The sequence below is a fragment of the Musca vetustissima genome, unplaced genomic scaffold (genome assembly GCF_032173495.1).
Source record: "Musca vetustissima isolate MV318-11 ecotype Yass unplaced genomic scaffold, APGP_CSIRO_Mvet_v1 utg97036, whole genome shotgun sequence".
Taxonomy (NCBI): domain Eukaryota; kingdom Metazoa; phylum Arthropoda; class Insecta; order Diptera; family Muscidae; genus Musca; species Musca vetustissima.
In genome coordinates, this window is record NW_026879677.1 from 26338 (window position 1) to 45665 (window position 19328).

At 36.0% G+C, this 19328-nt stretch overlaps 2 protein-coding genes across 2 annotated transcripts; one reads left to right on the forward strand and one right to left on the reverse strand.

Annotated features, from left to right (window-relative positions):
- Positions 1-2915: 2915 nt before the first annotated feature.
- LOC133324710 (zinc finger HIT domain-containing protein 3) lies at positions 2916-6020 on the forward strand. The gene is made up of 3 exons (XM_061533552.1): positions 2916-2980; positions 5121-5290; positions 5840-6020. The coding sequence occupies exons 1-3, from the start codon at positions 2916-2918 to the stop codon at positions 6016-6018; spliced, it is 414 nt and encodes a 137-aa protein (XP_061389536.1). The 3' UTR covers positions 6019-6020.
- Positions 6021-7745: 1725 nt separating this feature from the next.
- LOC133324711 (beta-glucuronidase-like) lies at positions 7746-17669 on the reverse strand. Its single transcript, XM_061533553.1, has 9 exons — positions 17424-17669; positions 17173-17352; positions 12828-13565; positions 12594-12766; positions 12386-12529; positions 8622-8706; positions 8262-8438; positions 8063-8201; positions 7746-8002 (listed from the first exon to the last, which is right to left on the reverse strand). Exons 1-9 carry the CDS (start codon positions 17667-17669, stop codon positions 7755-7757), a joined length of 2130 nt encoding a protein of 709 aa, XP_061389537.1. The 3' UTR covers positions 7746-7754.
- Positions 17670-19328: the final 1659 nt, after the last annotated feature.

Consider the following 19328-nt stretch of genomic DNA (forward strand, 5'->3'; position numbering starts at 1 on the left):
CGCTTGTCACCATTGATGTACCCAGTTGTTGTTAGGTTCTGACTTTTCTGTTGTACTATTGCTATGGAGATTGTGGGGCCATCGTCGATGGGAGCCAGTTCATGCCCCGCTGGACTGGCTCGATTTAGTTTAACGGTGACTCATTGGTGGACTGTTGAGCCATTCGTCTACCATCTTTCGTTGGAGGTGGTGACGATGACCTGGATCGTTTGCGCTTAGCTCTGCATTCGCGTGCAATATGACCTGCTTTATCGCAGTTGTAGCATCTAACCCTGGGCTTAGTCATCCCTACTAACTTTGTTTCTTCTATTACCTGCTTCATGGCGTCCTTGATTGAGTTAACGAGAGATTTGGGTTCGCAACCTTCGGTCTCCAGTTGGCGAATCTTGTGGGTCTGGGGCTTAACAATTATTCTTGCCGTCTCTTGGGCAAGGGCAAACGACACAGTTTCGGCAAACGACGCTTTTGGTGACGCATATGTTGCACATTTAATCTCAGGGTCACGTATGCCATTCACAAAGGTTTCGATTTTCATAAGGTCCAGCAATGGGTGATTCTCTCCTGGATACGCCATTAGCACCAAACGTTCCACCTCAGCTGCAAAGTCTTGTAACGTCTCGTTTGCCCTCTGTACTTTTCCCCTAAGTTCCATAAGGTAGATGTTTTGTTTATGTTCGCCACCGTACTTACGTTCCAGTGCAGCAATAACATCTTCATAGTTGCTTCTAGAAGCGACAGGAATACTCTGTATAACATCAGCAGCACTGCCCTTCAATGCCAGAAGTAGTGCAACCGCTTTGTCGCTGTCGTTCCACGAATTTCTAGAAGCCACTGTCTCGAACTGTAACTTGAAAACATTGAATGACGTAGAGCCGTCGAATACAGGAGGTTTGATTTTTAGTGTGTTATCAGGAGCTCGCACCGGACCACCTTTGATTTCCAGTTCCGACATTTTCTTCTCCAGATTTGTAAACCTGTGGTCGTGGGCCAGAAATTTCTCATCTACATACAGAATCTTCTCGTCAACCGACTGCACTTTCTTATCCAACTCTTTAATTTGGATCTCCACGGTTTCCACTCTCCTTCCAATAACTTCCGTAATGTTCTCGAGTTTCTCGTTCATTCTACAATTATCTGCCTTGAGTTCATCTAACTTTCTGGAATTCTCTTCGAACATTCTGGAATTTTGCTCAAACATTTTAGCCAGCATTTCTCTTAAATCGTCACACCTGGCAGCTACTGACGAGACTTCCCCACAGTTGGATTCGCCCATTTCCGATAAATCCACTTCATCCTTACTGTCAAACTCATATGTATCGATGTTCATACCACGGCGCTCGAACTCATCCAACAGACGTTTTTGTAGTTCAGCCTTGTTGCCAGTAGAGGACAATTCCAATTTATTCAGCTCCTTCTTCAAGTCTTCCACTCGTAGATCCTTAAACTTCATCGTAGTATTATCGTAATCTCACTTCCGACACCAATTGTTACGTTCTTGGACTTCACTTATTCCCGTGTAGACGTTGTTTTATTTCCCGATACAGTTCGTACCAAATAAAACGCGGGTTCGTTCTGATTACGATATTACAATGATTTTATTCACACAACTTTACTTTGCACTTTACTTTACACGACGGTTTCAATTCGCGATCTGATTCACAACTGACTAACTGCCTTTCCACTTCCTCTATTTATATGAGCCTTGCCTGTCGCTACAGAAGTTTCTAGACGATCTGGTAACGTCTAGATTACGAACAATCTACCAATGCAACAAACACACATACAAACTTACATTGAGTAAACAATAACAACAACACATACAAACTTACATTGAGTAAACAATAACAGCAACACATATACAGGCGAGGGGGTAACAAAGAGGAATTAAGCGATCATCAATGATGACGTTTAACAAGAATTGTACGCCAACAAAAAAAAAAAAAAATAGACAATGAATGAGGAAATGGAAGGATGTAGAAAAATCTATACAGTAGTTGTTGTTGTGAAGTTATTCGAATAAACTGCGTAGTACAAATTTACGTTACAATTCAAATTCTTAAATTAACGGAATTCATCTAAATTAATCTTAAATCTAAAGTTATTTTCGTAACAATATCATATATTTTATTTCATCCAATTTCATGTTAATAGTCCTGTTTAATATACCCATAGTGATGAAGGGTAACATATAGTCGGCCCCGTCCGACTTTACTACTTTCCTTACTGGTATATATGTGGGATATACTAAAATACAGTAGAACTCTGGTTATCGCAAGCAACAATTCCTTTACATTGTAAAACAACGTCTACACGAGGTAAAGAAAGATAGACCCAAGAAAGTAACAATATCAACGATGACGAAAATTCCGATCGCCATCTACACATCACATCTCGTACTATTGTATACAGTTTACGTACTAAACACACATACATCATAGTTACCAGACTTTTCTGTGCGTATAATTTGGTTCCAGTCCTTGCTAAACGACTTGGCTAGCTACTGATTCAACAGGGTGATTCCTTATTTAGGACAATGCATGTATCATTAACGTTGGCAGTTTCTTGAATGTCGAACCGAGTTTAGCCCACGTGTTTTAGCTGCTGGAAATAATGAAGCCACAGAAGTCATTAAAAAATCGCACAGGGCTAATATTTTATTTATTTTATAGTTTTGGATAATCTACTTCTCGTTCTTTTCTTAATTTAGAATATGAAATCGATTGGTCAAAAATCGAATTACGTCTCCCTATTTTATGGATAAAATCAGATGATTGACAATCTTCTATGTCCCTTTCTAAACAACAACACGTTGCTATGCATCACACTCATTCGTAAACATTAACTTCACACATTTTGTTTCGCGTAAAGGAATCGGTTTGAATTTCTTCTAATATTATAAATATATTCTAAAGAAAATGGAGTGTATCGTTTGCCATGAAGTAACCAACAAATATAAGTGTCCGAAATGTTTTGGTCAATAGTAAGTACTTCTCTGAGTGAATAAGAAACAACCACAATCCGGAAACAGACATCATTGAAAGAACCTTAGTACTGACTGTCATTAAGAACAACTATAGCGTGGTCCTGGAACACAATCTCTCTGACTTTGTCCTCGTGTCTATTACAGTTGAACTTCAATTTCTTTAAGCTGAATTAAATGTAGTTACAGTAGCACCTAAAAGTCGATGTTTTTGGAACAACTCTAGTTTGGGGAAAACGATCAGATTTTTCTGAATTTTTTTCCAGAGGTAGGTATTTTTACCCTAATTATGGGGATATATTTTGTTCGTGGGGATGTACCCTCATTATGGGGATATACAGTGAGCAGCAAAGGTCATGGTACCCCATACAAATCAAACAATATTCAGTAATTCCTCAAAAAGTAATTCACAAAATTTCAAATATATATTTTTATTTAATGTATTCAATCCTATACTACAACAAATTAAAGTAATATTTCATTTTTGTATTAAAACAAAATATAAAACAAAATTGACATAGTTAAAAGTCCATATTTTTGCACAGCATAAGTCTTGGTACCTCTGAAGAATAATAATGAATTATTTAATATTACTTAATTTTTACAATTAAATTGGCTTAACTAATATTTGGTAGGATATCACTTGAGTTTTAAAACTTCATTCAATCGTTCGGGCATTGAGTATACAAGTTTTTTAGTGTAGTCGGACGATATTTTACCCCATTCTGTCAGAAGTATTTCTTTGAGTTGGGCCTTACTAAAAATTGTATGATTTCGGATTCGTTTATCTAGATGATAGGAGCTCAATCGGATTTAAATCGGGGCTTTGTGGAGGTGTTATCAGCATGAGTGGTGTATTGCATACGATCCAATTCTTAACGTCAATAGCAGTGTGTTTTGGATCATTGTCCTGTTGGAAGTAATAATTATCACGAATGTTGAGTTTTTCAGCACTTTGATTCAAATTTTGTTTCAAAATATTCATGTAAACTGTTTTATTCATTATTTCCTCAATGAATACCAAATTGTCAACACCAGTTGCTGACATGCATCCCCATACCATTACTCCAACCCCTCCGTGCTTTACTGTTTTCCGAGTATTCTTTGGATTGAGCTCTTTGCCTTTGTTTCGCCACACCAAAGAGCGTCCATCCGACCCAAATATGTTAAATTTTGATTCTTCCAAAAAATAACTTTTTCCCAGAACTCATTTGTCTTGTTTTTATCATCATTTGCAAAATCGACACGCTTCTTTCTGTTTGTTTTGTTAACAAGTGTTTTTCAGGTAGTGCGGGCATTGAATCCACACTTCTTCATGCACCTACGTACCGTGTCTGCTGAAACTGCTTTCCTAAATGATTCTTTTAAGTCTGCAGCGATTTTAGAAGAGCTGGAAAATGGATCCTTTTTTAAAAATACATTCAATTTTTTGTTCTTCTCTGATGTTGAGCGCGTCCTGGGACGGCCAGATCGCGGTTCATTTTCAATTATATTTTCTTTTTTGTATCGATTAACTACTTTTTGGACTGCTGATTTGGTTCTGTTTATCATTTTACCTGTTTCGGAATAGAATTTTCCCATTTCATGGTTATTAATTATTATTTTTCGCTCTTTAATAGTTAGTTCTTTTCTAGGCATTTTAAAAAATACTTGCTTTCACTTGTTGCACTAAGCAAATACTTTTGGGAATGTGCAAAGTACCGTTATTGTTTTAAAAGAGAATTTTACAAAACTCTAAATAGTTGCCACCTATTTTACTAAACGATTTTATCCCATAAATGATGTGTAATATCAGCTCTGACCAGGAGTACCATGACTTAAGCTGTGCAAAAATTTGGAGTTGACACGATCTCGATTATTTTTATGGTTTGTTGGAACAAATAAATGAAATATTATATACCATTGTTGTAGTATAGGAGTGAATACATAAAATAAAAAAATTACTGAATATTTTTTTATTTGTATGGGGTACCATGAATTTTGCTGCTCACTGTATTTTATTCGTGGGGACGTACCCCTACCAAAAAAATCCCCATAATTGGGGTAAAAATACCTACCTCTGGAAAATTTTTCAGAAAAATCGTATCGTTTTTACTAAACTAGATTTAAGCCATGTTTTAATAACTGTTTTTTATTTTAGTTGCTCCCTTCAATGTTATAAAGTTCACAAAGATTCACCCGAATGTGTTCTCAAAGTAAATGAGACTGAAAGTACAAAAGCTGATGCACCTGACGATGAGGAAGAACCTACTGTTCATGAACCTTTCAAAACAGAAGATACGGTGCCAAAGGACAAATTACAAATGTTGGGTATGTTATTTTCTAGAGAAACTGAAGAGAAATTAGAAGTATCAAAAGGACCACCTTTGGTAAAAAAATGTTGTGAAATGTTTGATAATTTTTGGTCCTGATTTAATTCGTAGTCGCGTCTAATCTAAAACCAAAAACTGACAAACAAATTATTTACAAAAATATCTAAACGCCATTTAAATGACCTCTGGCATTTTTACGACTACTTGCGATAAAAGTGTACATAAGGAGTTCATATCGAAAAATATAAATGATAACAGTTTTTTTTGAAAACCAATTATTCTATACATATACTTTAAAGCAGCGGCGACTATATTTAATAGTCTTATTTTGAATTTGGACCAGAAACTACCAAATATTACAAAATATATAGCAGACTAAAGTATTGAAGGTAAATACTCACAAAAAATGACGCGGTTTGTTGGAATCGCCTCCGAGCCGCTTAAAGTATGTGGTTACTTTGGAATTTTGTCAAATTTGTATAGAAGCAAAATATGTATTTGACTCACTGTATATATTTATTTTAATCATTATTTAATATATTTTCAGGCAACAGTGAATCCTTAAAAAATCTACTATATAATCCACATTTAAGAAACTTACTTACCGAAATTGATACAGCACCAAATGCTTGGAAAGCGATTAGAGCGGCAATGCAGGAGCCATTATTTTTGGAATTTGCGGATGAGTGTTTGCAAATTGTAGAACCACAAAATCAAGAAGACTGATATAAAATAGCAATAAAAATTATATTTTATAGATTTAAGAAAAAACCGATTAAGATGACGATTTTTTAGAAGAAAAAACTGTTTTAATAAAATCATTGTCATTAAAACAAACATTTAATTTTGACACACTAATTTTAATTGTCTCACGATTAATCAAAGTTCTGCGGCAAAAATGCAAGTAATCTCTTACAGAGCAATAAAATACCAGTTATTGTATAATACATCAGGACAGACTGCTGTCGGTAGTTCAGACAATAAAGTCAGATATCAAACTATCAATAGCATACAAATATTAAATAAATTTTCATATTCGTGTACAAAAAGTCTATTTACTAACTGTATTAGAAAGCAGGCTTGTTGAATCTACTCTTAACGGAGTATTTGTGGAGCACTCAAGGATAATTAGGTTTTAAAATAAAACTTGTTGGTAAATGAGAGAGTTTTTCTCTAGATTGTTGTACTAACTCAAAATCAATGTCGTACTTGTTTTTTTACTGTCTGGAGTCAGAATGTCCATCCACTTCGTAACAATTACATTCGAAAAATACACTGACGACGCATTGCTTACCACTGGGCAGACTTTAGCTTCATAAGATAGATTTATTTTAGCCATCCACGTGGTAGACAGTGTCGACTTTGTGGCGGATCTCTGTACCGTTCGAGGGTTTTTATACCATTCTCCACACTATGGTGCATCCCAAAGGAAACGAGAAAGACCCATGGTTTCTTTTGAGGATATGCCTAGAATCACGTTTTTAGACTATTTAATCTTGGCCCGTTCTACATATATATATATATATCCGAATTTATGTAAATGGAGCACCAAGCTCCAAAGTTTGTCCGATTGAGAAAAACATTTGCAAATCGTTCTGAATTAAGTACAGATAAGTGTATGTTAAGGTTTTGTTGAAATCTGTTTAGATTTAGATATAGTTCGCAAATATATTTTTTGTTCGATTTTATGTCAGTGATGCACTAAACTTCCAAGATATTTTCGATTGGGACAAAATGTTGAATAGCATACTGAATTGAGTCTAGAATGACATGTGTTAATTTTCGTTGAGATCATCTCAGATTTATATATAGCTTCCATATATATTTTCGTCCGATTTTATGTAAATGGTGCATCAAAGCCCCTATATTTCTTTCGAATTACACGAAATTGTGCATTAAATTAAGTCTATAATGATGTGTGCTAAGTTTTGTTTAAATCGATCTAGAGTTAGATATATATGTTCTATATTATATGTAATTGGTGCACTAAACCCCCAATGATGCAGACGAAATTTGAAATACCATACAGTTTCGAGATAAATGAGCTAAGTTTCTTTGAAATCGGTTCCGATTTAGATATAGCTCCCATATATATGTTCGTCCGATTTTTTTTATAAATGGTGCACTAATCTCCCAATTTTTGTCCGATTAAGACGAAATTTAGAATATCATAAGTTATGGAGTTTGCAATGATTTGTGTTACGTTTCGTGAAAATAGGTTCAGATTTTGATGTTGCTCCCATATATTTTTTGTCCGATTTTATGTGAATGGTGCACCAAAGACCCTATATTAATTTCGTATATAAGAAGGATCGTGATGGATATCATATAGTTGGTCCTGTTCGGCTGTTGAACTTTCATTCCTGGTTTTAATTGAAATTGATAAGTAAGCCTTTTTGTGCTCTACTTCCAATTCGTTTATTAATATATTTTATATTATTTAATATTTCCTCAAATATTACTCAGTTCAATTGAAAATCTATACATTCTTTGTTTATAGAATTTGAATCACAATTTTCTGCATCGACGGCAGGACGATGGACACGATAACGCCAATTTATAGTATAAGGCAAGAAATCACTAGGCACCTCGCATTCATAGAATTGCTTGCATAGACCATAATAACGTTCACGTAAAAGATGGGCAGCAGATTTTGGTTGACGATTGCGGGTAAATACGCCCTTCTTATTGCCACCAACTCGGGTATAGGCTACAAAAATATGAATTATAAATATCATACGTTGTATTGCAATGAAAACAAAATACCAACCTTGTTCTGTTTTAAAATCAGCAAAATTCCATACAAACTCTCCGATAAACCATTTCTGTTGTATTAAATAATCGAATGCCTTAAAATGTTGACCGAACAGCGCAATTTGATAGTCCTCTGACCAAATTGTTTCAGGTAACTAAAATAATTAATTTATTAAAATTCATTTCTAATGCACCAAATATTATTTCTTTCTTACAGAATGTAAACCTTCTAATGTATCGGCACCATATTCAGACATTATTATCGGACGCTTGTACTTTTTATTCCAATTAGTTGCTTCGGTTTTGACATTTATTGAAATGCTATCCAAATGACCAGCATTGTGATACCAGGCATTGTAACGATTGAAGCTGATGATGTCCAGAAATTGAGCCTACAAAAATATTCAAAATTGATTTATTTTAATCTACATAGTAAGGTATATTCGAATACTTTTTATCATTACAAGAATCTTAAGAAGGGATTTTTCTGTTAACTTTCTTACATTTTTTATAAAGTTTTGCGGTGTGTTTGCTAATGAATGCCGTGATAATAAATGTTAATTTAATTTACATACCAATTTATCTTTACCAATTTCCACATTAATTGCGGCCGTTATTGGTCTGCTAAGATCCAATGTCTTGGCATATCTCACGATTTCTCTGAAAAATAAAGAAATGTTATTAATATACTTATTTGTAGAAAATTTAATAGAAATGTAAAAATAAACTGAATATTGACATTAATTTTAGATTCATAGAGACACTAAGAACATATTAGCGGTAAAATCTATAGAATACCCTGCAACCTTCTGATTACCTAACATGCTATATGGATGAAATAGCACACGGTATCTTATTTCAGATACCGTATAATAGCTGAAATAACCATGTGACAGTGATCCTTGATCGACGAGATGAAAATTGGTTCCCCTATATCATATATATTAGGCGAACAATTGAGAGGTTCGTCAAAATTAAGCAACAGTAAGAGGGTAAAATTGACCCTAGTCACTTCGCTGATATCGATAATACATAAGCCCGATAAAAAAATAAAAACTCGATGTTGATGTTGATGCCTTGGCACCCTCAGTCTCAACCTGCACATAATCAAATTTTAACGCATCCAATTTTTAATGGAGAAAATGTGTATAAAATTTCCAAAAATACTGCAATTTTGAGGGCAAAGTTATATGAAGATTTTATTTCGGGGGTGGGTGGAAGCTGCTGGTTCAATATGAAAATTGTCAGTGCAGTAGAAAATGTGTAGGTCCCTGGAGGCTATACGCTAAATATTAAAATAAAAATACCGAAAATTGGGTAGGTATCACTATATGCTAGGCCTAAATGCGGGTTGATATATTTCATTCTCAAACTTGACGTTTTAGTTTTTATCTCGATATCCTCCGAAGGTAGAATGAATTCAATCGATGGCTAAATCGTCTTTGAATTCCATACTTCCCCCTATTATAAAAAGGGGGTTATATGGGACTACTACAAGGGGGCGAATATTAATAATTTTTGGGAGGGAGATTCGTTACCATATACGACTACAAAATACCAAACTACAGCGAATTCGGTTAAAAGTACCGAAAATTGGGAGGTACCCTTATATGGGGTCTACCGAAAAAATTGACCTATATTATATTATATAATATTTAGTAGAGAGAAGAAGAGAGAGAAGAACTAAAAGTACTAAATTACCAATTCGGTCGAAAAATAACCTCAAAACCTCAAAATACAGAAATGGGGGGCTACCAGAAAAAAAGTAGACCTATATTTATAATTTTTAGTGGAGAAATTTGGTAACCAATAAGAACCCAATGTAAGTACCACAAAATGCCAAAAATTTGGGGGGTATACCAGAAAAGTGGACCGATATTTATAATTTTAGTGGACAAATTTGGTACAAAATTATAACCTATTGCACTAAATTTCAGCGAATTCAGTTGAAAAGCGCTCTCAAGAGCCCCAAAATGCCGAAAATTAGGGGGGGTACAGTTATATAGGAGGCTATCAGAAAAAGTGGCCCTATATGTATGATTTTAGTGTAGAAATTTGATACCCAATAAGAACCCGATGTACAAAATTTCAACGAATTCAACTGAAAAACGCCCACAAGAACCCAAAAGTACCGAAAATTGAGGGTACCCTTAATGGGTAGCTACGTTATGTTAACGTGCACCGATATAGCCCATCTTCAATCTTGACTTGCCAGCAGACAGAAGACAACTCTATGCAACATTTTGGCGATCTATCTCAATTCGACTACTGCCGACTACTTTAATGTAGTTGGCAAGCCAACGCTTGATATTACTCGGAAGGATGGAATTTGTTATGTCCGATATCAGTTCGGAATGATCGACGAATGATTATCGAACGCCTTGGACAGATCTAAGACTGCTACATTGTTCTGTTCAGGAAGTAAGTAATTTCTTGCAAAGCTTTTATTGTGCAATATGGTTCCCTGAAAAAAAATGTTGATGGATAGTAAGAGAAATCGGGCGGGGAAATTCCCAAATAGTAGCGGATGTATCTACTTTTAGAATTGGAATAATGCGGGAAACTATCCAAATAATAGGAATTACTAACTGTGACATTGAATTTAGGTCAGAATACCCAACTCTATTGCACCATGCTTCTATAACTTAAATATGGAAATGCCATTTGGATCTTGGGCTTTGGATGGTATGGATTTGGAGATAATTGTCTCTAGCTCGCTGGATGTGAATTTCTCGTTTAAGATTTTTGTACCTTCTGATAACTGTTCGCTTGCTTCTGCTCTGCAAAGATCAATGAGTTGGCACTAGAACGGCAATGCACATTTCTTGGTATCTAAAGGAAAATATCAGGGAGATTATTACTTCTTTTGGAACCAGATAGACTCGTTATTGTTGCTGCTTAGAATTTATATTGCAGTGGTTAAGGTGTTTTAATCATTTAGAGCACCTATGCTCAAGGACCAAATAATCTTTTTTAGCGCTTAACTGCAGCAAGAAGTTGGTGGAGCTGCTGTGCCAATCTAGAGGTCCTGGGCGGATAATATGTTCTCATTACAGGAATTCTGCCTGTAACTGTGGTGGTATAGGACTTAAGGGAACCCCACCCATTCTCGATTTTAATTTTTCACGATTTTCAATGGGCTGGTAAATCAATACCAATGCTTGTTAAGGTTTGTAACTTTGCACATATATATTTGAAGATTTAAAAGAGAAGAAAAATAATTAAAAAAAGGCCTTATTTTTGATGGCGGGCATGATAACTCCTCACTGGAACATCGGAATCCGAAAATTCCAACGGTGTTAGAAAGAGTACATGTCTGGCTCTCGTATGAACTAGGATTATTGACTTCGCTCTAAAATTAACAAAATGGTGGACCTTTGAAAAAATATTTTTGGAAAATCGCCGATTTTTTACCAAAAACCAAGTTAAAAAATAAGGAAGATCTTCACCGATTGGCTGTATACTAGTTCATACGAGAGCTATAAACTCGCAGAGAAACGTAGCAAAATTTGGAACCGATTGGATTATTAGCTTTTGAGTTATCGTGCCCGCCATTCGCAAAAAAATGTTTAGAGAAAAACGCGTTTAAAGTTTGAGAAGCCCTTCAGCCGTCACTTGAAGCTGACACAATAAATCGGATATATCTTCAAGAGTTCTTGAGATTTTCACTTGAAATTTTGTAGAGACATTCTTTAATCAGTGTAGATTCGAATTATATCAACAAAAATTTTGGCCCCGAGAATGGGGGGGGTCCCCTTAAATGAAAATCGACAGCCGTACGTTTTGATGAGATTTCCTGCGGATTTTTTTTTTTTTTTGTGGGTACATCTTTCTGTGGTCTTTGGTGTACGAAATGACTATTGTTGGGTTTTAAATACCAATGTTATGCGTGTGTGAACATTCGTTTGGCGAATGCTCGTTTGGTAAAGAATTTATCGCCATAAATTCATTCGTAAAATGAGCATTAAACGAATAGAACGTATTTTGAATCATTCGCGAGCGAATTGTTGCGCACCCTGGTTATTAATGATTTTCTTCCCAGGGGATTCGATTGTTAATACGTCGATTTTTGATTAGGGCTGTTGCAGGAAGTGCTGATCATTTGTAGCAGTTTATGGTAATATACAAATAAGTTGGTGGCCCAATAGACTTCCTCGATAAAGCAATTAACCTGTCGGTGAATAGGGAAATAGTACTGAGCGGATCATACTTTATATACCCTTTAATCCGAATAATCATGCTATTAAATCCTAACATTAATTCCCTAAGATTATTTGTTCCAAAACACAGTTGCTACCACATGTCTTTAGTTTCTAGTAGATCGAATTAGAATATTTACCTAAAATATGCCTCAGATTGATTCTTTTGTGTTCTGGGTTCATTTGCAATTGACCACATTATAACACTGGGATGGTTGCGATCACGATGTATTAATTGTTCCAAGGCTGATTTGTGATTGTACAAGAGTTCGGCTCCAAAATAACTGAAATATAAAGACAATATTAAAAGACCCCTTATAAAATGTCAGAGTCTTAAATCCAACTCACTCGGTATTGACACTTGAACATTCATCAATAATCATGATGCCATTTTCATCGGCAAATTGCATTGACTCCTCCGAATAAGGATAATGTGAAGTACGATAGGCATTGGCTCCAATCCATTTCAGAAGATTAAAATCACGTGTTAGCAAGGCATAATCTAAACCTTTTCCTCTTAACTGTAATGAATAACCATCAAAATTATTTATAATATTTAAACATAAAATTTCAAATACTCACATCCGAATCCTCATGTCTCCCAAATCCATGCAGATAAACTTTACGACCATTTAGCAAAAAACTTGTCTCGTCCCATTGCAATTTACGTATACCAACTTTCATTCGATAAACATCGACCAGCGATTCATCTGCAGCTGAATGCAAATATATTTCCAAAGTATATAGATAACCATAGACGGGATTCATGAGATATGGCCACCATAGTATGGGATTTTTCACCCTAAGTGTTCCATTAAATGCCCTCCCTTTACACATTTCATGGGCGACAATTTCATCAGCTGCTCGTAATTGTATATGTAAATAATATGATTCAAATACGGGTGATTCCGTAACTTCGTTGGTATCTATTCCAGCAATGGTTACTTTAAAATCAATTATTCCAATATTTCCTGAATTTTCTTCTACCACTTCTTCTTCCTCGTCTTCGTTTGGCTGCACTATCACATCTGTCGTTATGTGTATATCTTGTATATAGACTTTGGGTGTAGTATATAACACCACCGAACGATGTATACCGGCATAATTAAAGAAATCGAATGTATACGTTTGATATGTTTTATTGCCGGCATCTGTCAAAAGTTTGACCACATCACCCTGTGGCACTGTTGAACGTGTTAGGGTATTATTGCACAGCACTGTCAGACGATTTTGAGCACCAAATTTCAAATGATCCGTTATTTCCACTTCAAATGGCAAGTGACCGATATCATGTTGAACGACTTCTACGCCATTGAGCCACTGTTAAAAAAATTAAATAAATTATACATTTGTGTGAAAACGTTTTACATTGTATTGAAATTTTAGATCTCTATATATTTATAATTATATTTTATCGATATATTAAAATATATAATAAAATAGGCCACACTTCTGAACGTAATTAGATATCCATAATCCGATTATATTAAAAGCAGTCTCTCTCGACTGATTAGTGAATCGAATAATGGCGCTCAATTGCGTACAACATTTGAAGACCCAATTTTGAAAGAGCTTACCCTCGAAGTCAACAGTTTAATATGCGAGCATAATCGACATACTGGAATAGACCACATAAAGCTTTGCAACATTGTAGCCGGCTTATTCTCGCATATTAATTTTTTGTTAGGTGTTGTAGGACATTAAGCGCCATTTTTCCATTCGTCTGTTACTCTGTAATTTCCTACAAACCTAGATGAGCCTGGAGTGGAGTATTTAAAAGCTGAACTCAACCAGTCGTTGTTCTTGAAGTATAGAAATTAGGCGAGGTGATTCCGCTACTTAATTAAAAGGTTAATCCTACAAGCCGATTTTACATTTGTCCCCAGTAGCCAATACGTTTGAGTCACTACTTCTCCCTATGGTGAGAAGTAGGTTCCAAGTTTCCCAACATCGATTTGAATTGTGGAGGATTATACAGCAATACAAGCAAAAACCACACATACATATAAGTAAAGGGCTTAAACAGGCCGTATAATAGAACAATTTCGGTGGATCTCGCATACGGACGGCATGAAACCGGGTCCCATTATCGATGACATATAGCTGATTTGGTACAGTTCTTTAATTTGAGACACACTGTTCACCACATGAAATAAAGCTTCTGCTGAACAAACCACCCGAACATTTTGCGAACAACGTTGATTAGTCATCCGCTCAATCCGCTGTTACTTGCGACAAAATCAGTAGTACGAACAAGATCCTCGAATCGCTTGCCGACAAGGTCCTCGAAGAAACCTTTTTCACCTCTTACAAAACAATAGGACGGCCGGTGTTAAGCAATGAGGCACATCGATACAAGTGGATGTAGTCGATGTAGCACTTTTTGGGTGCTATTAGCGGAATCATTCATGGCATTACCCCCATTGATAGGATTCACCCACAACCCAGGCAAGTAAGGATGACCTTCACGATCTAGAGAAAGATGTTCAACGATACAAGACAGAGCGCTTTGTTCAACAGGATCGATCGATCGAGTCTTACTTGGCCAACGTATGTCACTTCAGCTCATTGTGTAAAAGCAATAGCGCTCAGACTTAATTCGTACTGCGCCCGAATTGACAGCACCATACAAGACAAATACCTAGGACCTCACGATATGCTGCATATACTCAACTACCCAGCTAAACCAACTAATTTGTCTTCAGGTCGCAGTCGATCTAGATGTTTTCAACCTCTAAGAATCCGGAACATCTGAGAATGCCAAACTATAACCACTTCGATGGGAAAATGCGGAACAAATTTTAACACTGGTAGTTCTTGAGGTCTTGGTAATAACCAAATACCTTTTTTCTTGCGGAAATTCGTACTTCGGCATTCGAATTTTCCCTATAACCATTTTGTTTTCACCTTCTTTTTATACCCTTGACCACACTGTGGTACAGGGTACTATGCCTTTGTGCATAGGTTTGTAACAGGCAAAATGAATCGAGATAGACCCATGGTTTCTTTTGAGAATATGCATAGAATCACTTTCTGAGTCGATTTATGCCTGCCCATCCGCCCGTCTGTCTGTCTATTGATGTTAAATTGTAAACAAAGTACAGGTCGCATTTATAATCCGATATTGATCAAATTTGGTACAGCTCATTTATTTGCCCAAGGACGAACCCAATTGAAATTGGTGAAAATCGGTTCAGATTTAGATATAGCTCCCATATATATTGTTGTCCAATTTAATGTAAATGTCCCTGTAAATATTTCGATTTGCACAAGGTCAGCAGTTAAAGTCGGAAAGGACCTCGCGGAGCCGTTCAATAACGAACGAGGATTCAGACAAGGTGACAATTTGTCGTGTGACCTTTTTAACATCCTTCTGGAAACGGTCATACGAGATGCAAAGGCACTATGTACACTAAACAGCAGATGTTATTCGTCTGTGCCGAGGACATCGACATAACGGATCGAACATTGCGAGCGGTAACAGCCACCTTTGAACGAATTGAGAATGAGTCTGCCAAAGTGGGACCTCACAGTAAATGGTGGGACCTGACAGTAAATGGAAGACCAGTCGAATGGTATCAACGCGCAAGATGGCCAATAGATTCGGACCAACCGGGGAACTTGAAAACTATAGCTTTGAGGTTGTCAACGATGTTATATACCTAGATACCGCTATAAATTAAACTATTGACATCAGTTTTGAAATTCGGAAAATGATACTGTTTGCCCTGAGATGCAACCATAGTCTGAGTAAGGAGTTTAGAAACAGGACCATGAAATGAAACACCATATATACTCGGACATCGACATTGTCAGACGTATCGAGCTGTAGCGATTACGGCCAGACCATATTGTGAGAATAGATGAGTATGTCCCAGCTCAAAAGACATATAAAAGCGATAAGGGGAAGGCCACGAATTCGATGGAAAGATCAAGTGAAATATAACATATCTAGACATGGTCTAGACATTGGAAAACTGTGCACATCATCGATGCGCTTGGAATTTTTTTTTAAGCTCGACAAATGTATCGAGCAAGATAGGGGAAGAAGGATTTGTGGATGGGCGACATTCGGCCGGGAATTCAAAACATCTTTCTATGGGCAGGTTCCAACTCCAGTTACGCGAAAGAATTTTCTCAGAACCTCAACAGCATTAAATTGATAAACAATTTAAAAACTGTCCACGATCGGGCCTTAAACTAGACTTAATCCGAATATATGGCTACCGAAAAATGGGAACCATGTTAAAATATTGACTTATTGAACATTTTCTAAAAATAAGTCTCTTTACGCTATAATAATACAGAATTCCAAAATTACAGACGCTTCCATGGACCTATAATTTTTACGATTATTTTTATTTTTATGTTCCAAAGATTTGGAATATCAAATTACAGAATTCTTTGCTGGAAAATGCGTCTGAAGTCTTCAAATTACCTTAAATACCTCAAAACATTAACTTTGAGCATTCAAAATACCGAAAATGGGGTGGCACATTTTAAATTGAAAATATCCTCAGGAATATTATCAATCTATGTTCAAAATTTTAAGGCTCTTTCTTAAGTATTGAGATCTCTGTATTGATTTCAACAGACGGATAGTTGTAATTGAATCCACTTTATAAAGAAGACATGGGGTTCTTGATTTTTGTCCTTGAACGGAACCACTATTGCGGTTTAGGTATGAAAACCCCGTAATAAGTTTTATTAGCAACTCATCTCCTATATTTACTTTTAAACCCCATTGAAATTTCTTTATTTACGATGAGTCGGACGATGAGTCAATGCCCTTAAAGTTTACGTTAAAATATTTATAATTAAAAAACAAATTAAAATAAATAAAAATATTTTCTTTGTTTTCTAAAAAAAAGAAAAATTCACACAACTCTATTGGACAATGAATTCAAATATCAACAGAACAACTTACCACAACTGCCGAATAATGTACACTGCCAAAACGTAGCCAAACGCGTTTATCCAATGACCAATCATAGGACGCGAAAAATTTCCTTTCATACCAGACAACACCTAAATGATCCCTTAATGATTCATCTGTGGTCAAGTCATTGTAACTGGCCGGCACAGGCATTGCTAGAGTGGGGTTTACCTGTAAACCAATGCCAGATGTTTAATATCTCTCCAATTCTATTATTTTTATTAGTTCCCCGTTCCACTTGCCTTATCCAAATCCCGTTCAAACCATTTTTCCTCCACACCTTTCATAGAATCATTATAAGCAACTTTCAAAAAACGCCACATACCATCTAAGGACCTAACATCTCGCGATTCCGATTCAAAGGGATACAATAGCCCTTGCGTTAGGGGCGGATCTTTTTTAATCACCGATTTTGCACCATTATTTAATTTGCCGGCTAAACCGTACTGTACTCCGAGAACCAGCACAATGCACAAATAACGCCACATCGAATCACCGTGGAAGTGGAAACGGAATTTTTGTAAATAAATTAATGTGAACTCGTTTATTTTTGTTTAAAATTTAGTGTCTTTTTGTTGTTGCAATTTTTGTTGTAGTCACATAATCCGCTGTTTTATTCCCGACCACGAACTAAACCAAACAATGACTTCTGTTAGACTGACTGGCAGGCTGAATGACAACTTGAGTTATTATGCACTCCCCGCACAACTACTATTGCTCCACCCTTCTGCAATTAATTCATAATACCCCTTTACTGCTGCTAATTCTATGTGAGAATAATTGAATTTTTTGCAATTGTATGCATTCATTCGCTACAGAAGTTGGGAGGGTCTTGATGGTTTATCATGCTGTTTGTACAGTTAACCAGTAAGCAAAGTCGGTCGGGTATAAAATTCGTTTCAACCGAGTAAACATTGGGTCTTTAGTGCACCGTTTACATGAACTCGGACGAGAATATATGGAAGCTATATGCAAATCTGAACCGATTCAGATTTACCTAATTTTCAGGGTGCGAAGAATGATTAAAATGCGCTCTTTCTCACGAATGCTCACGGGCGAGAATTCGAATGTTTTCAATTTATCGCGAATGATAAATTTACAATGAATGAACAAGCATTTGCAATCTCTCGCGAATGTTGGCATTGTACGAAAAAATCACGAAAGATAAAATTTCGCTGCAGGCGTCGTCGATTCATTCTTTCGCGAACATTTGTTGCTGAAGAACATTCTTTTGAAAAACTCAAAAAACAGATGTTCGCGAATGCTCGCGAGCACTGTTAAAAACAACAACAAACAATAATATCATAAAAAAGTAAATACACACACAACGAATGAATGTGTGTGTAGCAGAAAGTGTGTGGAATAACAAAACACATGTCCAACAACTATTGAGTTAACGAACGTTTGTTGTTTTTTTTGTTGCCGTTTTGAGCATTCGCGAGAATTCGGGAATGTTTGTTTCAGAAAGAATTTCAACCACCAAACGAAACGAACGAACGTTGTTGTGTGCTCTCACTCGTTTTTTATGTGTGTGCGAACATTCTTTGGCGAATGCTCGTTTGGTAAAGTATTATTTATATTTTGAATCATTCGCGAGCGAATTTTTGCGCACCCTGCTAATTTTAGCTTTAAGTCTAAAGTCGTGTTAATTTGAACACATTGGATTTTTGGCGAACGATTTACATGAAATGAAACGAAATTATATCTCAATGGACTTAAACTTGAACAAGACATTTTAAAATTAATTCGTTCTTCGAGGGTTCAGATTTTAAAATAGTGTGATTTTGTTGGCATTCTGGTGAGGACATCGCCATGAGGTGAAATTTTTTCCGTCCGTCTGTTGGTGTTAAATTGTAAACAAAGTACAGGTCGCATTCATAATCCGATTTGGATGAAATGATTGGCCCAAGGACAAACCCTATTGAAATTGGTGAAAATTGGTTCAGATTTAGATATAGCTCCCATATGTATTTTCGTCCGATTTTATGTAAATGGTGCACCAAAGCCCTTATATTTCTTGCACAGCATACTGAAATGAGCCTGTTAAGTTTCGTGAAAATAGGTTCAGATTTAGATATAGCTTCCATATATATTTTCGTCCGATTTTATGTAAATAGTGTACAAAAGTCCCTGTATAACTTTCGATT